At 41.6% G+C, this 25,119-nt stretch overlaps 1 protein-coding gene across 1 annotated transcript; it reads left to right on the top strand.

The window, feature by feature from the left end:
- Nucleotides 1–2,227: 2,227 nt before the first annotated feature.
- Nucleotides 2,228–20,323, top strand: PSKH1 (protein serine kinase H1). Its single transcript, XM_070952860.1, has 2 exons — nucleotides 2,228–3,148; nucleotides 20,006–20,323. The coding sequence occupies exons 1-2, from the start codon at nucleotides 2,228–2,230 to the stop codon at nucleotides 20,321–20,323; spliced, it is 1,239 nt and encodes a 412-aa protein (XP_070808961.1).
- The last annotated feature ends 4,796 nt before the right edge of the window (nucleotides 20,324–25,119 follow it).

Raw genomic sequence — 25,119 nt, 5'->3', positions numbered from 1 at the left:
TTATCCATCCATCCATCTATCATCTATCAGCTATTTATCTCTGTCTATCATGTATCTATCATCCATCCATCCATCTATCATCTATCAACTTTATATCTATCTATCATCTGTCTATCTATAGATCATCTCTATTTATCCATCCATCCATCTATCATCTATCAGCTATTTATCTCTGTCTATCATGTATCTATCTATCATCCATCCATCCATCCATCCATCCATCCATCCATCCATCTATCTATCAACTTTATCTATCTCTATCTATCTATTTATCATCTGTCTATCTATAGATCATCTATCGATCCATCTATCCATCCATCCATCCATCCATCCACCCTCTCTATCTATCTATCTATCTATCTATCTATCTATCTATCTATCTATCTATCTATCATTTAGTAATAGGCATCTGCCCCAGGCAGCCCCCCCCCCCCCTTTCATCTAGCTTGGTCTTTTAAACTTTACAAACTCTTTCACATCACCTGTTACCAAAGCTTTTTATTATTATTATTGCTGGCTGGGGAATTCTGGGAGTTGAAGTCCACGCATCTTCAAGTTGCCCATGTTGAAAAACACTGATTTAGAACGACTTTGAATTGAACTTTGTGGGTGAAGTATGTTTCTCGTTGTTAAGTTTTGGTCTCTCTTTTTTTTTTAATGGATTAACTTTTGAGATGTTGTTAAGTCAGGCCTGTCCTTGTGTATGACACTTCTTCACCTACCACATCATAGCTGTGTGTGTGATACTGATCAAGTGTGTGCCATTAGTTTGTGGTTAAATGTGTCTTGTGAAACTCTTAACATGTGTTTCATTGGATAAAATAAGGTAACCACAGCTCAATGTGTTGTGCAAAGATGGATTCAGGTTCTACGGCTAATCTAGCTGACAGGCAGTTGAATTCTTGAGCAAGTGAGAAAAGGGCATGGATGTTCTATCTAGACAGAACTCTCCCACCTTTTTTCAATCCAATACAAAGTTTGATCGCTATCTCTTTCTTGAGCCTGAATGATCATTCTAATCCTGTACATAGAGTTTGGCTTTAAAGAAATGTTTAGGATTATGTATTAACCTTTTAACACTGAATTTCTAAAGCTGCTTGGTTTCGAATATGGGTAGTCTATGTCTTAATGATAATTTGTTTAACAACACTTCAAATATAATTTATATTTATAATGGCCTTTGGAAAAATGACTTATGACCTGTACTTGTATTTACGACCATTGTATCGTCCCCAGAGTTGTATGATTGCAGTTTGGGTGCTTGGCAGCCAGCTCTTATATGTGACCAGTTTCAGTGGCCTGCAGTCATATGATTGCAATGTGTACTTTCTTTGCTATTTTTCAGCATAAAGCCCCATTGGGGAAGCAAGATCTGCTTAATGGCCACTATAAAAATTGTCATAAAATTGGGCCTGATTCAGCTTTCAACCACAATGACTTTGAATGGAAATTCTAATCCCAATTGCGGTCATAAATCAAGGACTACCTGTATTGCATTTCTTTTTGATAGGCTTATAAAGTTGTACTTATTCTGCCATTCTCAAAATATGGGGTTATCTTTCAGTTTCCCAGGTTTTGTTTCTATCTGCGAATAGCTGAAATGCGTATGGTAAACTTACTTGGAAAGATTCAAAACTTTCTTACGTTTGATTGCATGTGTATAAAATTCAGAAAAGTTTAATTAATGTTAAATCTAAAAACTAAAATTTTCTAAACTAATAATCTGTCGATGTAGAACATAAATTTTAATCCTCTTCCTAAACCAGGGTTCCCCAAAATGGTTAATATTGACTCCCAAGGGTTGATGAGACTATTCACTGTTTTATTATTCTATTAGTTAAAGTGGTATTTATTAAATTTCATATAATGTTTAGGGTCCATGAACAATTTGAAATTTCATGAAGGGTTTGATGAGCTGTCCTAAACTCCAGCACTAATTCTAAACCATAATAATTCCCAGGATTAGTATTATTGACACTGAAACCTTAATGCTTTCTACCCATAGAAACTGGATATTTTCTGACTAAAGATTTTTGATATTTCTAAAAAGTTCCTGATGTTTGAATTAAGCTGTAGATCCTGGAAAAATAATTGAGCCAACACCCTGACTGTTCTTTCTTTCTTTTCAGCTTCTTGGGATGTTGCAATGGTTGGAATTGCTCCAGACATGGTTGCTGTGGTGCTATCCTGGGAGACCATTTTGATGGAGGACTAGTACCATTCAGTGATGGGCTGTGGGACTAGTAAAGTCCTTCCCGAGCCTCCCAATGATGTTCATTTGGATCTTGTTAAAAAGGTCGAGCCCTACACTGGTTATAAAACTGACATATATAAACATTTCATCAAAGGTGATGGAGATGCCATCAAGTCTGCTATTCCTTCTCCTCCGTGTCACACCAATCCGTATGTGGAACAGCAGGAGCCCCGCAAGAACAGAGTGGCAAAATACCGTGCCAAATTTGACCCCAGAGTGACAGCCAAGTACGACATCAAAGCTCTGATTGGCCGAGGTAGCTTTAGCCGGGTGGTACGAGTGGAGCACAAAGCTACCAAACAACCTTATGCAATCAAGTTGATAGAGACCAAATACCGTGAGGGGAGAGAAGTATGCGAATCGGAGCTGTGCGTGCTACGCCGAGTGCGGCACACGAACATCATCCAACTCATCGAAGTTTTTGAGACTCAGGAGCGTGTCTACATGGTGATGGAGCTGGCGACTGGAGGCGAATTGTTTGATCGTATTATTGCTAAAGGGTCTTTCACGGAAAGAGATGCCACCCGAGTGTTACAGATGGTATTGGACGGGGTTAAATACTTGCATACGTTGGGCATAACTCACAGAGACTTGAAGCCGGAGAACTTGCTCTATTATCACCCAGGTATGGACTCTAAAATCATGATCACCGATTTCGGGCTGGCGAGTGCTCGGAAGAAAGGAGATGACTGCTTAATGAAGACTACCTGTGGGACCCCGGAGTACATTGCCCCAGAGATCTTGATCAGGAAGCCTTACACTAACTCTGTGGACATGTGGGCGCTCGGGGTGATCTCGTACATCCTACTAAGTGGGACTATGCCTTTTGAGGATGATAATCGCACCCGCTTGTATCGGCAAATCCTGAAAGGAAAATACAGCTACTCTGGGGAGGTGAGTAAAGGGATGATGATGATGATGTGTATGATGAGAACATGACAGAAGAGAAGTAAATATATATACACCGTCCATGTAATTACAAGTAATACTTCTAAGAGGGTGTGTGGTAGTGGCCTCATAACTGGATATCCAATTCAGCTATCCAGGCGATCGCCTCTGGCGTTGCTTCATGCAGATGTAGGGAACCAGGGAACGCACATTGTGGGCAATCTTGCACAATATGTTTAATGGTTTGTATATCAACACCACAATCGCAACAAGGGGAATCTTTTCGTCCCCACTGATAAAGGGCAAAGGCACTTCTTCCAGCATCAGACCTAATTAAAGGAAATAAAAGAATAGCAAAGCACTAGTGCCGTCCCTATACTGTTATTGCAGGGGCATTTTCAGTATTTGAATCACTTCTCAAAGGGGATAATCTGCTTTTTGTGAATTGCTCTGCTCTGAAAAGTTGGTCTCTTCTAGGAATATGCTTGTAGCCAGGGAATGGCCCAAATGCTGCAGTGTGACAGTACCAAAATAGTAATGGTAGAAGGAACTTTTAGCACTGTGCGGCTGTAATAGCAATAGCGCTTAGACTTATATACCCCTTCACAGTGCTTTACAGCCCTCTCTAAGCAGTTTACAGAATCAGCGTATTTCCCCCAACAATAATGTTCTTAATACTCCACCAGTGATATATGGATACATACTATTTCTTAATCTTTTCTTGAAATTTTGCCTGACTGGGGGAGAAGCCTTTTAGGTGTGCTATATGTCAAATTTCATGGATTTCATTTGATCTGTTCTTTCTCTGTGTATGTTTCGCTGGGTTATGTCATGCAGACATCTTTTATAGATGACCTCCAGGTTCCTCTTATGTATGGTAACTTGAATTAATATACATTGACTTTTAAATGCTTCTGATGAAACTTAAACCATAATTCCATCAAATGTATATCAAAAATATAAAGCTACAGTGTCTTGCCAAAACCGTTTGATTATTGAGTTTGTCCCTCTTAGATTCAAGAGCTGACTTTTCTCACTACCTGCATTTGCACGTAATAACCCCCCCCCCCCAAAAAAAAAGAGTTTTGGTGCATGACTCTTTGAAAGTGGAGCCTCATATTTCTGCACCGTCCATTTCCTTCCGGCCTGAGAGTCAGAAGAAGAATTTTGTGCAACTTAATTTAGCTGTCCACATTTCTTGTTTCTAAATCAAAATGTGATTTGAAACAAAGGATTTGTTACTGGCTTTCCTAGTAGTTGGCAAAACATGATTCCTGTTTAATTCATAATAATCAGCCAAGAATGGAAAAAAGATAAACACAATCTATTAAGAGTCTTCCTTTTAGCATGCACAAAGATGAATATCCCTCCCCCCAAGTGTTCTCCCATATTTTCAAAGAATTGTCTGTAGACTATACTAATTCTGGCTTAGCGCTACATACAATTAGGCATAACATTTAGAAATAGAATAACAGAGTTGGAAGGGACCTTGGAGGTCTTCTAGTCCAACCCCCTGCCCAGGCAGGAAACCCTACACCACTTCAGACAAATGGTGATCCAACATCTTCTTAAAAATTTCCAGTGTTGGAGCATCCACAACTTCTGGGGGCAAGTTGTTCCACTGATTCATTGTTCTAACGGTCAGGAAATTTCTCCTTAGTTCTAAATTGATTCTCTCCTTGATTAGTTTCCACCCATTGCTTCTTGTCCTGCCTTCAGGTGCTTTGGAGAATAGTTTGACTCCCTCTTCTTTGTGGCAGCCCCTGAGATATTGGAACACTGCTATCATGTCTCCCCTGGTCCTTCTCTTCACTAGACTAGCCATGCCCAGTTCCTGCAACCGTTCTTCATGTTTTAGCCTCCAGTCCCCTAAACATCTCCCCTAAATTTAATTTAGTTAAAGGATTATTGTTTGTTTGTTCCCAGCATTTTTCCTATTTTTTTGTTGCAACTTCCTATGCACTTGTCCCACAGGTGTTTTTTCAAGAGGAAACTGGACTTTCTGGTTTTTTTCTTTGAAGATGTTTCGCTTCTCATCCAAGAAGCTTCTTCAGCTTCTTCTTCTTCTTCAAAAAAAAAAAAACAACACCCCAGAAAGTCCAGTTGCCTCTTGAAAAATCACCTTTGGGACAACCATGACCTGGATAACTGAGAAATCTCCATATGCACTTTTTGTGAGGAAAAAAGAAGTATTTCAGCAGCAGGGATCTTTCTCCTTTTCCACTTGTTCAAAACCCGTGTCTTTTCAAAACTGAGGCTGGGCTCAATTTCGTAACTAAATTCGCTGAGACTGTTGACAGCGAAATGAAAATTGAAGTGTAGATTGACAAAAAAAATCTGACGCCAGCTACAGGTGGCCCTCCACTTACGACCACAATTGAACTGAACATTTCTGTTGCTAAGTGAGGCAGCTGCTTAGTGAATTTTGCCCCGTGTTACGACCTTTCTTGCCACAGTTGTTAAAAGGAACCACTGCAGATGTTAAGTTAGTAACACGGTTGTTAAATGAATCTGGCTTCCCCATTGACTCTGCTTGTCAGAAGGTCGCAAAAGGTGACCACGTGACCCCAGGACACTGCAGTCGTCATAAATATGAGTCAGTCGCCAAGCGTCCAAATGTTAATCACGTGACCATGGGGAGGGTGCAACGGCCGTAAGGGTCATAAGTTGTAGCTTCGAAAAGTCAGTAAATGAACGTACGTGGAGGACTACCTGTATTGCAGTTGCTGTCTGCCAGTACAGCAGCAGGTGTCTTCCTAATGTGGTTCCATTCTTGAAGTTTTCCAGAGGCTATTAAGCGATCAATGGCCACGGTACTCTAATAACTCATTCAGGTTCTGCTGACTTCAACTGCTCTAATTATTATTCTTTGGCTCCTGGATGATATATAGTTGATGACCAAGAAGGGAAATTTAATGCAGCTTGGAGGAGACACTACAAACACTTCTGATGATGTTAGCTTCCTTGCGTTACAGTGCTTATCGGAGCAGGATCAGCTCAATTTACCTGTTAGGAACTAATTGTGTTTTTCCCTGCACCCTGCAGCTTCTTTGCTTTATCAGGGCTTAGTTCAATAAGCAGAAGGCTTTGTTTTGCCATATATATATATTGCTGATAAAGAAATAAAGGAAGACTAGTATAGATCTATTTCAAGCTTTTTAGCTTTCATCAGCTAGCCATACCCTTACTTGGATTCGAACTTAGGCATCACGACACACAGCAGAAAAAGCTCCATCTGATGTGTCTGGTGATTCCAGATGAGAAGTCAAATGGTTTGATATATCCTATTGTTCTGCGTGGTTATGATTGATAGCAAAAACTCCAGGTAGAAGTATCCCCAAATTACCTGCCTGCATCTTTGACTAATTTATGAAGGGGGCCACATGACAGGAAGCGATAGGCAACGGGGAGAAAAAGGCATCTGTGTTTTACATTTTTTTATATAGAGAGGTTTTAAATATGTACTAAAATGTTCATGTATTTCACATCTCAGAATAGCAGGATGTGATGCTGTTAATCTTCACAAACAATCTGAGCAGCTACTTTTTGCTTTTATAGTTAAACTTAGACCGTCTCCTTAGATTTTCACCCAAAGCTCAGCAATAAATCTTTGTTTGGGAACTTGGATAGGTAAGTTGCTTGTATTGCAGATACAAGAAGCCCTAATGACAATAAGCTGCTGTACAATCTCGAGCCCTCTTTAAAATTTGTGTTTGTTTCTCCTATCTTCACATGGTAATAGACTTCTGGCTGCTTGTTTCTCAGCCTGGCCTCCTATTTTGATAACATCTGGTCTAAGGTTGTTAGTTCCCAGCCCTCCCAGCTTCAGTCTTCACAATTACACAACATGTTTTAAATATACCATGTTTCCTTGAAAATAAGACCCTGTCTTATATTTTTTTTGAACCCTGAAATAAGTGCTTGCCCTTATTGCCATGCGCTCAAAAGCCCGATTGGGCTTATTATCAGAGATTGTCTTATTTTGGGGGAAACAGGTATGAAATAGCTCAATATATTCTACATGTTGCAAAGTGCAGATGGAACTTCAGTAGCAGGCTGCAGTTATTTCCACAGTTCCTAATTTATTTATTTATTGGTTCGATTTATATGCCGCCCTTCTCCGGAGACTCAGGGCGGCTTACAATGAATTAAGCAATAGCCTTCATACTTTTGTATATACCTGCTTAGTAGGGCTTTTGGCCCCCCCTCCCAAGTGGTGTTCTTTTTATACAAAGTCAGTTTATTGCCCCCACAATCCGGGTCCTCATTTTACCTACCTCGGAAGGATGGAAGGCTGAGTCAACCTTGAGCCTGGTGAGATTTGAACTTGCAGTATAATTGCAGGCAGCTGGTGCTACTTCAACAGTGCTTAATCAGCTACGCCACCAAGGCTCCTGTACATAGCTCTGTTATGTCATCCTCCAGGATATTCCATTCTATTCAGTCATTTCATTTTACATTTTTCCTTTCTAATTAATGCTGAGTATTGTGTGGTTTTCTCATTAGAATGCGATTATGAGCTTTTTTCTTTTAATGTCTGCAAGCCTTAAATTCCCTCTGTGTTTGCTCATATGCTCCTGTTGAAGCCCAGTGACTGTTGTGGTTCTAGCTGTATTTCGTCTTAGCAGCTGTCCTCCTGCTTTCCCCCACAAAATCTCCCTTGCAAAAGTAAAAGTTGGTTGATAAGCTTGCACGTAGCCCAAGATTGTCTGGAAAGACACTGTGTTTTACAAGACTACCCTGTTTCCCTGAAAATAAGACCTCCCTGGATAACAAGCCCTATTGGGCTTTTGAGCACATGTGCTAAAATAAGTCCCCGCCCCAAAAATAAGCCCTCCCCGAAAATATTTAAACGCATGCACAACTGATCCCCGCCATTCCCTCTGGTTAGGGTTAGGGAGACAGAGCTGGAAATCAGGTAAGATGGCAAGAGGAGCCCCATCTTGCTCCACGTGCCCCAAAAGGAGAAGACCTCCCCGAAAATAAGGCCAAGCGCTTATTTCGGGGTTCAAAAAAATATAAGAGAGGGTCTTATTTTCGGGGAAACACAGTATTAAGGTTAGAGAAGCCTGGTTTCAAATCTCAGGAAACACAAAACTGCTTGGCTGACCTTGAAGAGTCACTTCAAGTAATCCTCGACACAGATTAGAGAGGAAAAATGCTACCCAGGCAACGAAAACATTTATTGCTAAGGTATTTGATAACGCACAGGCAGAACCCAATTGAATTTGCACATACAGGTAGTCCCGGACTTACAACAGTTCATTTAGTGACCATTCAAAGTTACAACGGCACTGAAAAAAAAGTGACTTATGACCATTTTCCACACTTATGACCCTTGCAGCATTCCCCCATGGTCACGTGATTTACATTCGGATGCTTAGCAACTGACTCGTATTTATGACGGTTGCAGTGTCCCGGAGTCACGCGATCTCCTTTTGCGACCTTCTGACAAGCAAAGTCAATGGGGAAACCAGATTCACTTAACAACCAGGCTACTAATTTAAGAACTGCAGTGATTCACTTAACCAATGCGGTGAGAAAAGTTGTAAAATAGAGCAAGCTCACTTAACTAACTTCTCACTTAGCAACATACAGTCAGGTCCAGAAATATTGGGACATCGACACAATTCTCCCACAAGTGGGAGGCACATATGCAAACTGCTGTAAGTCCTACACCGTTCACCTGAGTTGGATGTACATACCCTCAAATTAAAGCTGACAGTCTGCAGTTAACGCACATTGTGTTTGTTTCATTCCAACTCCATTGTGGTGGTGTATAGAGCCAAAGATGTTAGAATTGTGTCGATGTCCCAATATTTCTGGACCTGACTGTAGGTTTTGGGCTCAATTGTGGTCGTAAGTTGAGGACTACTTATATTAAACCTTTCCAGTTCCTTGCTTGTTATTTAATAATGATATTAAGAGGAAAATACTGCAGATAATGTATGAAGCTTAAAAGAAGGTGAAATAAAGCACTGGTCCAGCCTTCCCTTTTCATTCAGGATTTGTTTTTTTCTGTATTCCTAAAAACTGAAACGTGAAGAAAGGTTGTCTGGAATGTTTCTCAGGCTAGGGACGAAGTAAAGCAAAATGCAACTTATAAACTTTTCCCCATCGTTTAAAAGGCAGGGGATGCATCATCTGCCTGGAAGAGTGGTTGAAATTTGTCATTTACATTTGTCAGCTTGTCTGGGAAAACGGTCCACCAACGTCACTCCCTCCCCGTTGCTTTGTGACTCATAGCAGCTTTTCATTTCTAGTGAATACCACTTCCACTTGATACAAACTTTAATGCACCTTGACGCAGAACACCCTTCAGGAAGTTTTGGTGCAGATGTTGCCTTGAACACACGGTTGTGCATCACTGATGAAGTATTGACTTAACTCGGTGGTGTAATACACAAATGTAAAATTTGTAGAAAAGATTAAATACTGTGAGGAAACCAAGACTGCCTTAGACATCATACATAAATCGTGCCCCTTTTGGTAATTTTAGTCTTAAATTGTGAGACTGGATTAGTGAGGTTTTTTTATATTCCAGTTTTCTTCTAGATCTCTGGAGAACCCTGGAAAACTCTGGTCCTTTTATGACTTGTGGACTTCAACTCCCAGAATTCCTGAGCAGCATGTCTGGCTCAGGAATTCTGGGAGTTGAAGTCCACAAGTCATAAAGTGGCCATAGTTCCTCATCTCTGTTCTAGATGCCTAAGCTGTCTTACATGGAGGTCTCCTCTCATTTTACTTTAATAGCAACAACTCTGTTTGTTACTACCCTGTTTCCTCGAAAATAAGACATCCCCTGATAATAAGCCCAATTGGGCTTTTGAGCGCATGTGCTAAAATAAGCCTCCCCCCCCGAAAATAAGCCCTCCCTGAAAATATTTATACGCAGAGATGGAAATCAGGTAAGATGGCAAGAGGCGCCCCATCTTGCTCCACCTGCCCCAAAATAATAAGACCTCCTGAAAATAAGGCCAAGCGCTTATTTTGGGGTTCAAAAAAATATAAGACAGGGTCTTATTTTCAGGAAAACACGGTATGTAAAAAAGATGTGGAGACTCTAGAAAGGGTGCAGAGAAGAGCAACAAAGATGATGAGGGGACTGGAGGCTAAAACATATGAAGAACGATGGCAGGAACTGGGTATGTCTAGTTTAATGAAAAGAAGGACTCGGGGAGACATGATAGCACTCTTCCGATATCTCAGGGGCTGCCACAAAGAAGAAGGAGTCAAGCTATTCTCCAAAGCACCTGAGGGCAGGACAAGAAGCAATGGGTGGAAACTAATCAAGGAGAGAAGCAACTTAGAACTAAGGAGAAATTCCCTGATAGTCAGAACAATTAATCAGTGGAACGACTTGCCTCCAGAAGTTGTGAATGCTCCAACACTGGAAGTTTTTAAGAAGATGTCGGACAACCATTTGTCTGAAGTGGTGTAGGGTTTCCTGCCTAAGCAGGGGGTTGGACTAGAAGACCTCCAAGGTCCCTTCCAACTCTGTTATTCTATTCTGTTCTAAACTAGCCCAAATTCACTCATTGAGATGTAATGATTTAGAATGGTGTGAAATCTGGGCCTTGCCTGTTCTAACTTAACTGCTTTTATCACAATGCCCCTTCCCCTGTAAGATACTTCTAATTCTGGATCGAGAAACAATGGCTTTGCAGGTCTGGTTGGTTTCCAGTTCCTAAAAGCCAGCAATCGGTGTGATGGAAGCTGGAGTCCAACAGGAGTTGTAGGGCCTTTGGTTTCTACCCCTCATTAGTGTTACAGATACTTAGAACCGAGGGCTCAATTTCCAAGTGCATGCAAGAACAAAGAAACAAATCCATGAAAACCTTGGATGGAAAGGAGACTAAAATATTCTACTCTTAAGCGGACCTGAAGAGCGGTTCCACCCTTTCTTAGAAGAGAAATCCATTTACCAAGGAATGTGTTTTTGCATCGCTGGCAAAGAGATTGAGCCAGTGATGGTGAGGCTTCATGTAATCTCAAGGGGCCCTGTTGAAAAGGCAGAGTGTTCTTCCTTTTTATATCATTTTTTTTTTTAAAAAAAGAGAAATATTGAACGGAGTTTGAAATAAGATGCTTCCATCCCTGAGGTCAGCCTGACAAATGCACACTCTGAAACTCTCTTTTCTCCCCCCCCCCAGTTCTTTGCTCTTTTCCCCCTATCCTTAATGCAACTGTCCAATGTCTAATGTACCTTTAGAGTTTGCTCCCTTTTGTGCTGATCTGATTGCCTCAGCTCTGTGGCCAGATCTTGATGCAATGGGCAGAAAGGTTCACAGAAGTACAGATTCATTTGGCATTTGCTCTCTTTCAAAGTTGAAAATGGCCTCTTTGCCTGCAACCTTGGCCATCGGAAGCCTTGTGCGCAAGATGTTCCCGTGAGGATAGAAAGGAGTGTACTCGGGCTAATAACCTTTGTGGACTTGAATTTTGCCCACTGCGTATTGACCATGAGGACAGAGGTTATTTAATTGGGATCAAACTCATTTATTTTGCTTTCAACGGCTTAGATTTCAGGTTGATGCACCTGGAAAAGTGGACACAGATTGGATTGTTTGTTATTTCTCTAACTTAATTTTTGTAACGTAATGGTATGGTAGAATGCAGATTTGACTCAGAGAAGAAAGAGGTGAATACCCAGCCACTATTAGAAAAGAGATTTGAATTCTGAGAAAGTAGAAAATGTGAAATAGAACAACTCTTGTCTTAATTGTGTTCGGTATAAATTGAAGCCTAGAGTGGCTTTGACGGGCTTTCAGGATTCTCTACAATATCCTTATCCACAATCTAAGGCTTCTAGCATTTCCTATTTGCTAAACTTCACTATCTCAAAAGGATCGACACATTGTCTCTTAAAATTTATTCATCGTAGAATCATAGGGCTGGAAGGGACCTTGAAGGTCATCTAGACCAACCCACTGCCCAAGGCAGAAGTCCGTATACAATCCCAAATGGATGTTCAAATTTGGTCCCCCCATCTGATAGTGTCCTCAAGTTTCTTTTTTTTGTTTTCCCAACGTCGCCAAATTGTTCTCGCAGCTTTCAGCATTTATTATCTTTCCAAATTTGTGATACTTTTCATTTAGGTTTTCTGGAATTTTAGCCGATAAGAATATTGCGGTTTCAGTTCAGATTTTGGGAATGTTTTGATGTATTTGTTTCTAACGGCTTTTATCATATTTTTTTTTTTTCATTTGTATAAAATCTGTAATAAGCTTGCTTGTTGAAAAGCACCGGAGCAAGATGACCATGTCAAAAGTCATTTCATTACCCTTCCAGTATTTGGCAATGATTTCTTGGGAAAACAGGAAACAAAGAAAAGGTGTCTTGTAAAAATGAGTTCATGAAGTGGCATATACTGTAGAACCACAGAATTAGATTTCCCTCCCTCTTTCTTTCTTTCTTTCTTTCTTTCTTTCTTTCTTTCTTTCTTTCTTTCTTTCTTTCTTTCTTTCTTTCTTTCTTCTTTCTCTCTTTCTCTTTCTCTTTCTCTTTCTCTTTTTCTCTCCTCTGTTTCTTTCTTTCTTTCTATTTTCCTTTTTTTCTCTTTCGTCTTTCTTTCTTTCTTTCTCTTTCTATTTCCCTCTTTCTCTCCTCTGTTTCTCTCCTCTGTTTCTCTTCTTTCTTTCTTTCTTTCTTTCTTTCTTTCTTTCTTTCTTTCTTTCTTTCTTTCTTTCTTTCTTTCTTTCTTTCTTTCTTTCTTTCTTTCTTTCTTTCTCTCTCTCTCTCTCTCTCTCTCTTTCTTCCCCCCCTCTCTTTCCTCCTTGATTGTTCCAGCATATCGACCATTTGTTCAGACTCTGCCTTTTGCGTCTCCTTCATCCCCCCCCCCTTCATACCTGGTACATAGGTTTCAGTCTACACAGTATATGTAGCTGGTGTCAGTGGGTCCCTTTGTCTCCCATCTCTTCCTTTCCTGGGAGTCTGCCAGGCCTGGGTTTAGAGACACATTTCCCAATTAAGGTTTTGTTTTGCTGTTTGGACTTAAATGCTTTCCTGAAGGATTGGCAGGCTTCTTCTGAAACCTGAAAATTGACTCTCAATCAAGCGATCAGTGTCAATTGGTAAAATTGTGCACGTAGCTGATTGTGCGGAGGAGGCTTCCGGTTGTTGGTTTGTAGGAACGCCTGCTGCTGCTTCATCCACGAGCTGGCCTGTATAAATACAAGATGAATGACTTGTATTGACAGATGCCGGCAGCCTACGTAGCAAGTGCCCAGAGGAGTGCCATCCCTACAGAGCAAGTGCCATCCCTACAGAGGAAGTCAATATGTTGAGATATTTCAGGTGACAGATTTAGAAGTTATCTGGTAGCTGCTGGAAAATGAGGTTAGGAAGTTCCAAGTTGTTACGAATTTGATCATAAATAGCACTGAAGGATTCATTCAGCTTCATGACTCTGTAGTGCGAGAAAACTTGTATTTTTTTTTTTTAATTTGATTTATATGCCGCCCTTCTCCGGAGACTCAGGGCAGCTTACAGTGCGTTAAGCAATAGCCTTCATACTTTTGTATATTTTATACAAAGTCAGCTTATTGCCCCCACAAACTGGGTCCTCAATTTACCTACCTTAGAAAGGATGGAAGGCTGAGTCAACCTTGAGCCTGGCCAGATTCGATCTTACTTTTAATTGCAGACAGCTGGTGTTAAATTACAGTGCTCTGACTGTTGAGCTATCCAGGCTCCTGGATATTGTATTTGTACAATAAAAGAGCCCAAATTAGGCACTAGCCATGGATAAACCGCTTATCAATTGGCATGGCAAACTGGAGCCGGTGTCTCTATATTGGTTACAGCTGATTCACTTTTGCAATGTCTGACTGGCTGAAATTGGACAGCTACTGTAGCTCTGTCAAAAGTTTGTTACTGAGAAAATGAAAGCATTGAGTCTTAAAAACGAATGTATTTAGTTGTAGAAATGTCAAGGAATGCCCCGGGCCCCCTCCCCTAAGGAAGTACATCTAGTGGGACCAAGAAGAAGGGCCTTCCCTGTGGTAGCTCACTCCTTGTGGAACATCATCCCCAAAGAAATAAGATTGACTCCCACTTTGGACTTCTCTTTCACAAGGACTGGAAGACCTGGATTTCCCCGGGAAACCCAGAATTTGGATGGAGCCCCTCAAGTGGCTTGTTTGGAGTTTTATGTCTCTTTATTGGTTTTTTTATATGATATTTTTTATCTTTGAAAGCCACCCATAGTTCACGGAGAGTGAGTTGGGCGGGCATATAAATTTCTTTAAATAAATACCCTATCTTTTCTCCCTTTAAATCGGTGTTTCTCAACCTTGGAAGCTTGAAGATGGGTGGACTTCAACTCCCAGAATCCCCCAGCCAGCAGCGCTGGCTGGGGGATTCTGGGAGTTGAAGTCCACCCATCTTCAAGCTTCCAAGGTTGAGAAACACTGATTTAAATACATACAGTTGGAGAAGTCTCTGCGAAACTCTCATTTCCAAACATATGCATTGTTAAACATGAGCTGGACAAAACGGATAGAAGAGAGCGCCTGGGAAGGCCCTGTAAAATATCTGCTATAGCTTCAAAATGCTCTGGGCAGTACATCACCCAATTTCTCACTGTTTAGCTTGCTAAGTCTTTTGCTGACAACAGTCATTTCGCTGGCAATCTGTTACTTAGTAGTACTTATTCCTTTTCTCTGGTGTGCAGAATAAGAATATTGCTTGTTTCAGTCGGCTCAATATATTTAAGCCTGTGCTTCCCCAGAGCCTGATTCTATACTGATTCTTCACTCACAAACTGAAATAGTGCAGCAATTTCTTGAAGCTCTACTCTATATTTCATATGATACTGTAAATGTATGCACCACTGCATACATAAAACTAAACTAAACTAACTGGTCCCATTTATATCTTATCCTTTGTTAGAAAGTCAAGGCAGCATGCATACCCTTCACCCATTCCCAGTTTTATCCACATACAGCAGGACTGTCAAACACATGGCCTGTGGGCCGGATCCGGCCCATGATGTGGTCGGATCTGGCCCACGGGGCCATCCTGGAAAATGTGAGGGGCCACCCCGCGTCACTTCGGCCCGTCTACCCAATGCAAAGAGGAAACATGCCAGCAGTTTGGGGAGTCGCGTCAAGCTGGCCACGCCCATCATCAGCCACACCAACCCAGTCACCCACATCCAGTGAGTGGCGTCAAGCTGGCCACGCCCACCCACCCAGTCAGCCAGCCCCCCCCGAGGTCAACCACAGCCCTGATGTGGCCCTCAGTGAAATTGAGTTTGACACTCCTGATATACAGCAATCGTGTGAAGTGGGTCAGGTTGACAGAGAAGTTCAAGCTAACCGGGATGGCCGGGAGTTAAAGCTAACCGGGATGATCACAGAACAGCAAATCCTTCCTGTTTCCAATACTCAGTCAACCTTAAGCCTTGCTCCTAAGTTTTCATTTTCCATTAAGCCAATCGGGAGCATTTTTGAAACCTTGACAGAAGGTTCTGATAGGTGTTGATGGAACCTTTTTTCTCTCCCTCCTGCTAAAAGAACAAGGAGAAACAAAACCATTAACTAATCATTTTTGATTTAGAAAATTTATATTGCCACCCACTCACTCTCAAGTGACTCTTGGCGGCTTACAAAAAAATAAAAACCCAACATACAACAATAAAAACAATAACACACACACACACACACACACACACACACACACACACACACACACACACTTGGCGACAGCAATCTGTCAGACAAGACACCTTGATGGCCTCCATTCCACTCTGGGTTGCTCAGACCCATTGGCAAAACCTTGCCTTTTCAAGAAGATATATAAAAGAAATAAGAAAAATGGCAGAAGAGTAAAATAGAAATGAATTAACCAAGGATTTAGGGGTGTCAGGGAGGTTAGAATTTCCAGTCTATCATTCTTTGATTGTGAATAACATGACATTGTTTTTGAAAGACTGCAAGTAGCCCTTCAGGAAATCACGATGAAGCTTTAACCAAAGCATGAATATCAGGAACAATGGCGGTATAAATCACCAGGCAAAATAATTAATTTCAAGCCTCTCCTGTCCTTGGCGCTTGGGTTTCCTATTGGAGCAGTATCTCCACCCAAAAGCCCATTAAGGAGGCTCTGAACGTTTATAGCAACAGCTATGGATTTTGTCTATTGCTGCAGCTGCCTGCAGAGTCCCATTCAGCGCTTTCTCTGTTGCTGCTTGCTTGTTCTATGTGTTGAGTTTGGAACAATAAAGAGGAAGAAAGGAGTCAATTTTGGGGGTTAGAATTGGAATTCCAGCTAATTGGAACTTTAAGGTATCTCAAATATACAAATACTGTAGTACATTTCTTTTCCTGCTTGTTTATCCGCTCCAGACTAAAGTGGAGGTAACCCTTGTATGGTTGACTACTAGGCGCCATGCTACACCTACCTACCGTGTTTCCCCGAAAATAAGACGCTGTCTTATATTCTTTTGAACCCTGAAATAAGCGCTTGGCCTTATTGCCATGCGCTCAAAAGCCCGATTGGGTTTATTATCAGGGGATGTCTTATTTTGGGGGAAACAGGGTGGGCAAGGATAAATTGGCACTGAATATCCCGTGGTTCTGCTTTTGGAACCAAAACCATTGTCTTGGCATGTAGTATGATCTAGGCCCGTGATGGCGAACCTATGGCACGCGTGCCACGGGTGGCATGCAGAGTCCTCTCTGCGGGTATGTGAACAGTCATTCCAGCTCAGCTACATCACACATGCGCGAGCGCCTCCTGCGGCCAGCTGGGTCTCTGCCGCACATGCGCAGGGGGTGGGGCACATGCGGGAGAAATGTGCACAAGTGCGGGGGGGCACGCGGGGGCACATGCACATGTGCGGGGTTGTGTGCGCATGCATGATGGTGGGATGCATATGGGTTGCGCGTGTATGCATGGGGGCGGGACGCATGTGTGGGGTTGAATGCATTGCATTATGGGGGTGTGCATGTGCACGCTTTGGTCACTCGGTGCCAAAAAGGTTAGCCATCACTGATCTAGGTCATCTTATTAAGCCATGATATGGTTTATTTTGGAGAACATTTACATGTTATGCAGTGGTGGGATTCAAATTTTTTTACTACTGGTTCTGTGGGCGTGGCTTGGTGCGCGTGGCAGGGGAAGGATACTGTAAAATCTCCATTCCCACCCCACTTCAGGGGAAGGTTACTGCAAAATCTCCATTTCCTCCCGATCAGCTGGGACTCGGGAGGCAGAGACTAGATGGGGGCGGAGCCAGTCAGGATTTTTACTACTGGTTCTCCGAACTATTCAAAATTTCCGCTACTGGTTCTCCAGAACTGGTCAGAACCTGCTGAATACCACCTCTGATGTTATGTAAACACAGCAATTATGTTTTGCTAATGTGGTTTTAGTAAATTGCGTGAACCCATATGTTTGGTGTTGTGCTGGCGTTTTTATTTCTGAGGGATCCAGACTATTATTCTCGAGTGAAGGCTTGTTCTTCTATTTCTGTGCTGGAGAAAAATACATCTTGAAATTTGAATGTCACTATTGGAGAAGTTTGCCACGATCTGCCTGACTTTGTCCTTGAGCTGAGAAGAACGAAGACGAAGAACACACGAAATTGTTGGGAATAGGATACATATCAATTTAATTTATTGTTGTTTGTTATTTTGGTAAAGGTTTAAAATACTGATCCAGTACATATCTTAGGAGATGACTATGGAGATGCTGCAGTAGCCATATGTGCAGGGGTGGGCTTCAAAATTTTTAGCAAGGGGTTCTCTGCTGGGTAGGCGTGGCCTCATCAGCCTCCTGCACCACGACGGAGGGAGGCATTTTTGCCCTCCCCAGGCTCCAGAGGCTTTCCTCGAGCCTCCGGGAGGGCAAAAACAGCCTCCCCAGGCTCCGGAGGCCCTTTGGAGGCCAGAAATGGGCCCAACTTCTGGTAGGCCGGTTTTTCGCCCTCCCAGAGCCTCCACGTGCACCCTGCACTTACCTGCATCCAAAACGGGCCATGTGGGGATTACTGGGAGGGGCAGGGTGGGGTGGGAAGGACCAGCCAGGAGTGGGATATGGGGGTTTTCCGAACTGCACAGAATCTTAGCTAGAGGTTCTCCCGAACCCCTTCGAACCTCCAACAGCCCACCACTGCACACGTGTGAAAAATGGCCATAAGTCACTTTTTTTCAGTGTTGTAACTTTGAACGGTCACTAAATGAATAGCTGTAAGCCGAGGACTACCTGTATAATCCTTTCCAGTAAAGCAGCCTTAACAGTGGCTAAACAAATGTCAATAGCTAGTACATTTTTGAATTATATGCTTTAGATTATCCAAGCAATCATCAGTACTGGGTCTGATTTGATTTAGGACTCAGAGAGGGGGAAATGAGCCATCCTCTTTCCTGTCCATGAACTTGTTGCATACCAATCATCATCTTTTTTTTCCCTTGCTTTGACATTTAAGTGATACCCTAAGGATTGAGTTCAACTGCAGGTTTTTTAACATTGCATCCGATGTAACTCTCCTTGAGCAAATACTAAAAAAAAAAAAAAAAGGTAATATAAAGAAGTAATATGAAGCTCATGAGATTGAAAAACTGCGGCCAGCTTGCCATGTTCCTCTCATTTCATCCTAGAAAATGAAACTGATCATTTTAATGGGTGGTAGGCAAAGAAGCCAGTAAGCTCATTTCACTTCAAACCTTAATAGGGTATATATTTTTCCCCCCTTTTCTTCAGAAGGGTAGCTTAATTAAATCAAGCCAGAGATACATACTGTACAGCAGGTGAAGCCTCCAGCAAGATAAACAGATCAATAAACCAATTTGTGTTTGCTGACTAGAAGAGATTTCTAATTACTAGTGCTCTCTGCTTACCATTTCAGAGGGTGGCAGAGTAATTGAAAGGATAAGAAATCCAATTCCTTCTTGTTTGAGAATTTGTTTCTGTTTAGCGCCCCTTAACTGAGCTGGTAATGCTGACTCGCTTGTCAGATTGAAGGTGATAATTTATTGCTGCCTGTCCCAGTTCCCTATTCAGGAATTGCTTCACATTTTGGTTAAAATAATACTGGTTGGTTAAATTGTTAAAATAACATTGAAACATTAACATTGATTATTTGATGATGATAGTTTGCATTTTCAAATTTAACGTTCTAGCAGTATGTGAGCTCACCTAAGGCCTATTTCTAACTGCAAACATGGTTCTTTTTTTTTTCTTTTTTCTTTTGTTTTATTTATGTACAAAATCTAGATCAGGAATGTCAAACTCAAGATCTGGGGACCAAATCCAGCCCGCGGGGTACTTAGATCTGACCAGTGGCCAACTTTTTTTTTTTTTTTTACTTTTAAAACCATTTTTTCTACAACCTCTTCGGCCGAAGAGGTTGTAAAAAAATGCTTTTAAAAGCCTCTGGCAATTAGGCAACTCAGCTGGGATCATCAGAGGCTTTTAAAAGCTTTTTTTTCCCTACAACCTCTTCGGCCTGGGAATTACTTGGGTAGGGAAAATCCAAGGTAAGTCATAGTTCGAAGTCCACAGACAAAGGAAGTCCTAAGTAGAGCAAATGATGGGGTGCTTGCAGGTGGAAAGGAGAAAATGCCATATTTAAAGAAAAAACAAGTTGGTTTGCTTATTCCCAACTTTAATAGCAGTAGCAATTAAATTTATATACTGCCCCATAGTGCTTTGGACTGTTTACAATGTCAGCATATTGCCCCCCCCCCAACAGTCTGGGTCCTCATTTTACTGACCTCGAAAGGATGGAAGGCTGAGTCAAGCTTGAGCTGGTCAGGATCGAACTGTTAGCAGTGAGCAGAATCAGCCTGCAATACTGCATTCGAATCACAATTCATGTTTTCCCCCATCCCTTTGTTTCTCCTTCATTTTCAGCCCTGGCCCAGTGTGTCCAACCTTGCTAAAGATTTCATTGACCACCTGCTCACTGTGGATCCTAGCGACCGGATGACAGCACTTCAAGCCTTAAAGCATCCCTGGGTGGTGAGCATGGCGGCCTCTTCTTCCATGAAGAACCTGCACCGCTCCATCTCTCAGAACCTCCTCAAGAGGGCGTCGTCTCGTTGCCAAAGCACCAAATCAGCTCAGTCTACGCGTTCCAGCCGTTCCACCAAATCCAACAAGTCCCGCCGAGTGCGGGAGAGGGAACTGCGAGAACTGAATTTGCGGTATCAGCAACAGTACAACGGCTGACGGCCTCAGCAAGAGACGATCTCACTTCCTTCTTTTCGTCACGGGGGGACTGCGTGGTGCCCACTAAGTGCTCCAGCTGCCTTATTTCTTCTCTGAAAGTTCAGTCTCTTGTGTCTGTCTTTCTGTTTTGAAAGAAATGGAGATTTGGGGCCTTGATGCCTTTGGGGGGAAAATGCCCTTACTTGGGCAGGGTCAGTACAGTATCTCTGCTGTGGTGGGAAATGACCCTCCTTGGGTCCAGTCTGGAGCTGATGGTCTGAAATACTGGAAACACATGGAAGAGAAAATGCTTACTCGGTTTAAAATCCTTGCTACCACTGCTTATTTAATGACGAAAGTCCATTGTTGTTGGCACAGTGTCCGATAGTTGAGAGATTTAGAAGGCCATCCTCTGCCCACTTACCTGGAAATAAGCTTGATTAAATTAAGGGGGGGTGACTTCTGCGTAGATACCTACAGAGGTACACACTAGGCTCATTTGCTTAAGATTTGGAATCACCTGGAGTTTGAGGCACTTCCAGGAGTGCACAAAGGGACGGTCAATTTTCTTTACCAGCGTGACCTCTTGGACCGTGCTAAACTTTTTTTTCTAGAGATTCTCGTAACATTTAATGTGTGTGTGTCTGGGATGTTCTCTAGATCTGGGCCAACATTTAGCTGGAAATGGCTTGGAATGAGCTTTGTTCTTCCTTCTCACCTCTTTATGTATTTTGTGGCATTGCTTTGATCTTCGATTTGTTTTTCTCCACTTAATATTGGGATTATTATAATCCCAGTTATCATTCCAAGTTCTGCCAAAATTGTAGGATGTGGGTCAGCATTCCACATTCCCAGAGACTGCAAGACCCTTAACAACTTTGTCTTCCAACATCATATCCTACTATCGATGTTCTATTACAATGACAAGAGTGAGCGGTTGAAATCTCTCATCAAATGTGGTGGTTGAAGTTTGTTATGTCTGCCTGTAGAATGTGCAGAGAATACAGCTTAGAATCATTAACGTACATAGTTTAATAAGATCCACAAATATTCTACGCTGCAGAGACCGCAAAGGATTAACCCACTTTTTTTGAAGAAAAAAAAATTGTACGATTGCAAACAAAGAGTCCGGAACCAAAAGCAATAATCCTGCCGTAGCCATGTTTTAAATAAAGTCAGGTGAAGCAATGCAAATGAGTATAACAAAAAGATTTGCACGTTTACCAAAAGGCATCTTCAAAATCATTAACCAACTTGAAGGAGAGTTGAATTCTTCCATTCTTGTTTAAGCCTGATGTACAGCCAAATTTGGAATTTTGACGATAGCATTAATCCTTTTAATTTCAAACAGCATGGAGAGTCAGTTTTTTAATGGCTCCATATAGAAAATGCATCTCCCTGCACATACAAAGCTAGCACATCAGGGAGCAGATTAGGAGGGAATCTTCAGAGGCACTAGATCTTTATTAGCAAAAAAGAAGATTTGCCAACCGTGGGAATGGATTCAAAGTGGCACCCCTCTGCTTGCATGGTGAAGTGGTCCAACGAATTCTGCTACCTCATTCTGCGGCATAGGAAGACTCTCGTGGGAAGCAAAGGCTGGTCAAAAGACCATCTGGAGTTTCCGAGTAGTTGATCCTAGCTTTGAAAATAACCATCCAGAGATGCTTTTAATTCTCTACGTCAGCCCAAATCGTATTTAGTTGAGCTAGTCCTCTTGATCTTTTTCTGTCCCTTTTTTTCCAGGTTTGGAATTGTGGCCAAGAGAGCTAAAAAGTGCCTTTTATGATCAGCAACCAACTGCTTATACCCTCTGGCAGATCCTATTTTGCTTTGCAATGTAACTTTCTCAAAACTAATACAAATGTCTTGAACGATAATTAGCCGGCAGTTTAAAGTTCAGCATTTCATCAGTCTTGATATTCAAGGGGCTTTATCATGTTGGGCAATTAAATGCCAACTGAATTTTATGAGCGTTATGAGCTTAAAGGTAAGTTTTACTCCAGTGAGGGATGATTCTAGAGGTATCCCGGCAACTTAATTTTTACATTCACTTGAGCATGCATTATTCCACTTTTGATTTATCTCTACTCCTGTGTTAAGCACACCTTGTGTAGAATTGGTTTCTCAGGCCAGGGCACCATCTAGTGGTTCAGGATGTTCTTGCCTGTCGGATCAATTAGTGCAAACATCTATTAATGCATGACTTCATATCTTGTCATTGTTTACTGTACCATAATTGGCAGACCTTAATTCATATTTTGAATTGGACCACACCAAATTTCCAATTGACTTTTGCATCAACTGGACTTTCTTTGTCCAGTTGCCTCTTGAAAAAGCACCTTTGGGATAACCATGACCTGGATGACTGAGACTCTCCATGGACCTTTGCAGTGTTTATTTGACTCTTCAGAACATTCTGAGGTCTGGGGTAGAGATTTCTTTAACTCTTCTTTGCTCCATTCCTTCTGGATAAGAGGCCAATTTGAAAGAGAGGCACCGTTTTTGACCCAAAGGTTGTCCATGGAGATTAGTACCATCTAAGCCTAGAGGTGAGAAACTTCCCTGAAGAATGGCTATCTGTAGCCTGCTGGCCTGCTATTACAAGAAGCAAATCATTTACAAAGTGGAGTGTTTGTTTTTAAATGCATGCCATAATTTCTAAGACAAGAAAAAAATAACGTTTATCATGGATGCAGCATAACTGTTAATCCATGCTTCTTCCTCTCCTGCTCCAGTTCATTTTGGTGTTTTAGCTGCTAAGTTGATCTATGATACGTACACGATAACAAGCATTGAATATTCTCCTGATCTTGAGATTAGGTTGTGCCCAGTGCTGGTGCCCCCTTTTCTCACTCCTGGAAATACTAAACATTGTCAATTGTACTGGAACTTAGCAATGCTGTGTTGAAAACCATGATTAGTTTGAAATCCATCTGTGCCTTGGAGAAAGAATGCAAAGTTGGGGTTACGTTCTAGGTTGCTAACAGTAGGACTCTGAAGACATAAGCGTGCCATAGATTAGAAGTCATTTCTGGCCCACATTTTGCCATTAGAAATATATTCTTTTTATGTCTTGTATTTGAACATCAGTGGGTCCTTTTATGCCAGTCTCTGCCTGTCACTTTCTAAGGGCTCATTGGACCAGAGTCACGCTTATCCAAGGGTTAGCAGTGAGAAGTGTCATCGTATTACTGCCAAGTAGGAAGAAGCGTGAGATCTTTCTCTAGGAGAGTGATTAAAAGAAGGCCGTCTGGAGCCAAGCATCTATATATTCCACAATGTCAGGATATTTAGCTTTTATCAGGCACTCTTACTGTCTGCCTTTAAACTGCCAACTCTTTTTTTTTTTAATCCAGGAACTCTTGCACTTTATCCTATCCCGATAATTTAATATTTCCAATGAGCCACATGTTTCAACATTTCCCATCATTTCGTAGAAAGCACAAATTCCAACGTTTCCCAACATTTCCAACGAGTCACAAGACAGCTCTTGAACATTTCTGGCTTTTTAATGACTTTTATTCTCCCGTGGAAGAGAATTCAAATGTGGAAACGTTACTGTGACCTCAGAGTTAGTCACAAACCAGTCAGAGATGGGTTTCTCGTGAAATTATTGCCGGCAAGATACTCCTCTCCCAATGAGGACCAACGTCTTCCTCTGCTTACTAGCCCATGCTGCACCAACATGGATTTCCCTGCCACCGGTGGAGAGGAGATGGCAGAAGAACATGTTAAGCAGTCCTTCTATGTCTGCCATAATGCTTAGGTTGGCTTTTAAATGTTCATCTCATAAATGACCAGGATTGTATTTGTGGAAGTTTCAGCTTTGATGAGTAAATAGGGGGGTGAAGATGGAATTAAAGCAGTCTTGTGTTTTTCTGAGGTTTTGTAAATAGAATTCAGCAACTGGAGAACTTCAAGAAAGCACTTTTGGGAATGAGATCAAATGCATAAATCCACACCGGTAATTTTGCCAATACTTTCAAAAAGTTGCCTTTATCTCAAGATGAATATAAATGCCATTTTGCCAGTTTAGTGCCTTATTTTAAACCACTCAGTCATTATTCTTGGAAACCATGGACTACATTACAAGGAGTTCACAGTCCTAAGAACCGCTTTGCTGGTGATGCACCGTTAGTAAGTCCAGACGAGTTCCCTTTCTCTCCGTGTTGTGTTACAAATAGCTTTTGAAACCCAGTGTGTCACGGATACTTCTTCCCGTCATCATAACATCCAATTTGTCAAAAATTAATTGTTTCTAGAAGCACCCTTACCACTTTTTCATAGGTCAGCGACTTTCCTTCCCTACTTTTTTTCTCTCCCAAGTATTCATATCTGTGATTTTTGTCTTTGGTGCCTTTTGGGATTTTTTTATTTTTTACACAATGGAATCTACTTTTTTTAGAGGGTGATTTGATGCATGACAGTTAACCTGTAATGTTGAAATTAGTGTATGGAATTATTTATTTTGTATATTCAGTCTGTTTTTAAAATTTGGAACTGTAACCTTTTTATTCAGTAAAATGTCGATCCTCACAGAGTGGTGAAGCGTAGTTTGTTTTCGTTTGGTTTTTTTGGTGGGGTATGGTTGTAATAGGGATGTGGTGGCTCAGTGGCTAAGATGCTGAGCTTGTCAATCGAGAGGTTGGCAGTTCAGCAGTTTGAATCCCTAGTGCCGCGTAATGGGGTGAGCTCCTGTTACTTGTCCCAGCTTCTGCCAACCTAGCAGTTCGAAAGCAGGTAAAAAATGCAAGTAGAAAAATAGGGACCACCTTTGGTGGGAAGGTAAAAGTGTTCTGTGAGCTTTTGGTGTT

This window comes from Pituophis catenifer, unplaced genomic scaffold (genome assembly GCF_029215685.1).
Source record: "Pituophis catenifer annectens isolate HBS135680 unplaced genomic scaffold, rPitCat1.0.hap2 SCAF_13, whole genome shotgun sequence".
NCBI classification, from domain to species: domain Eukaryota; kingdom Metazoa; phylum Chordata; class Lepidosauria; order Squamata; family Colubridae; genus Pituophis; species Pituophis catenifer.
This window is presented reverse-complemented; position numbering and strand designations above follow the sequence as displayed.

Bases quoted from the DNA above. Each gene is read 5' to 3' on its own strand.
- PSKH1 (XM_070952860.1), top strand. From the start codon at position 2,228: ATGGGCTGTGGGACTAGTAAAGTCCTTCCCGAGCCTCCCAATGATGTT. The intron at 3,149-20,005 runs GTGAGTAAAGGG...CTTCATTTTCAG, and splicing joins AATACAGCTACTCTGGGGAG to CCCTGGCCCAGTGTGTCCAA.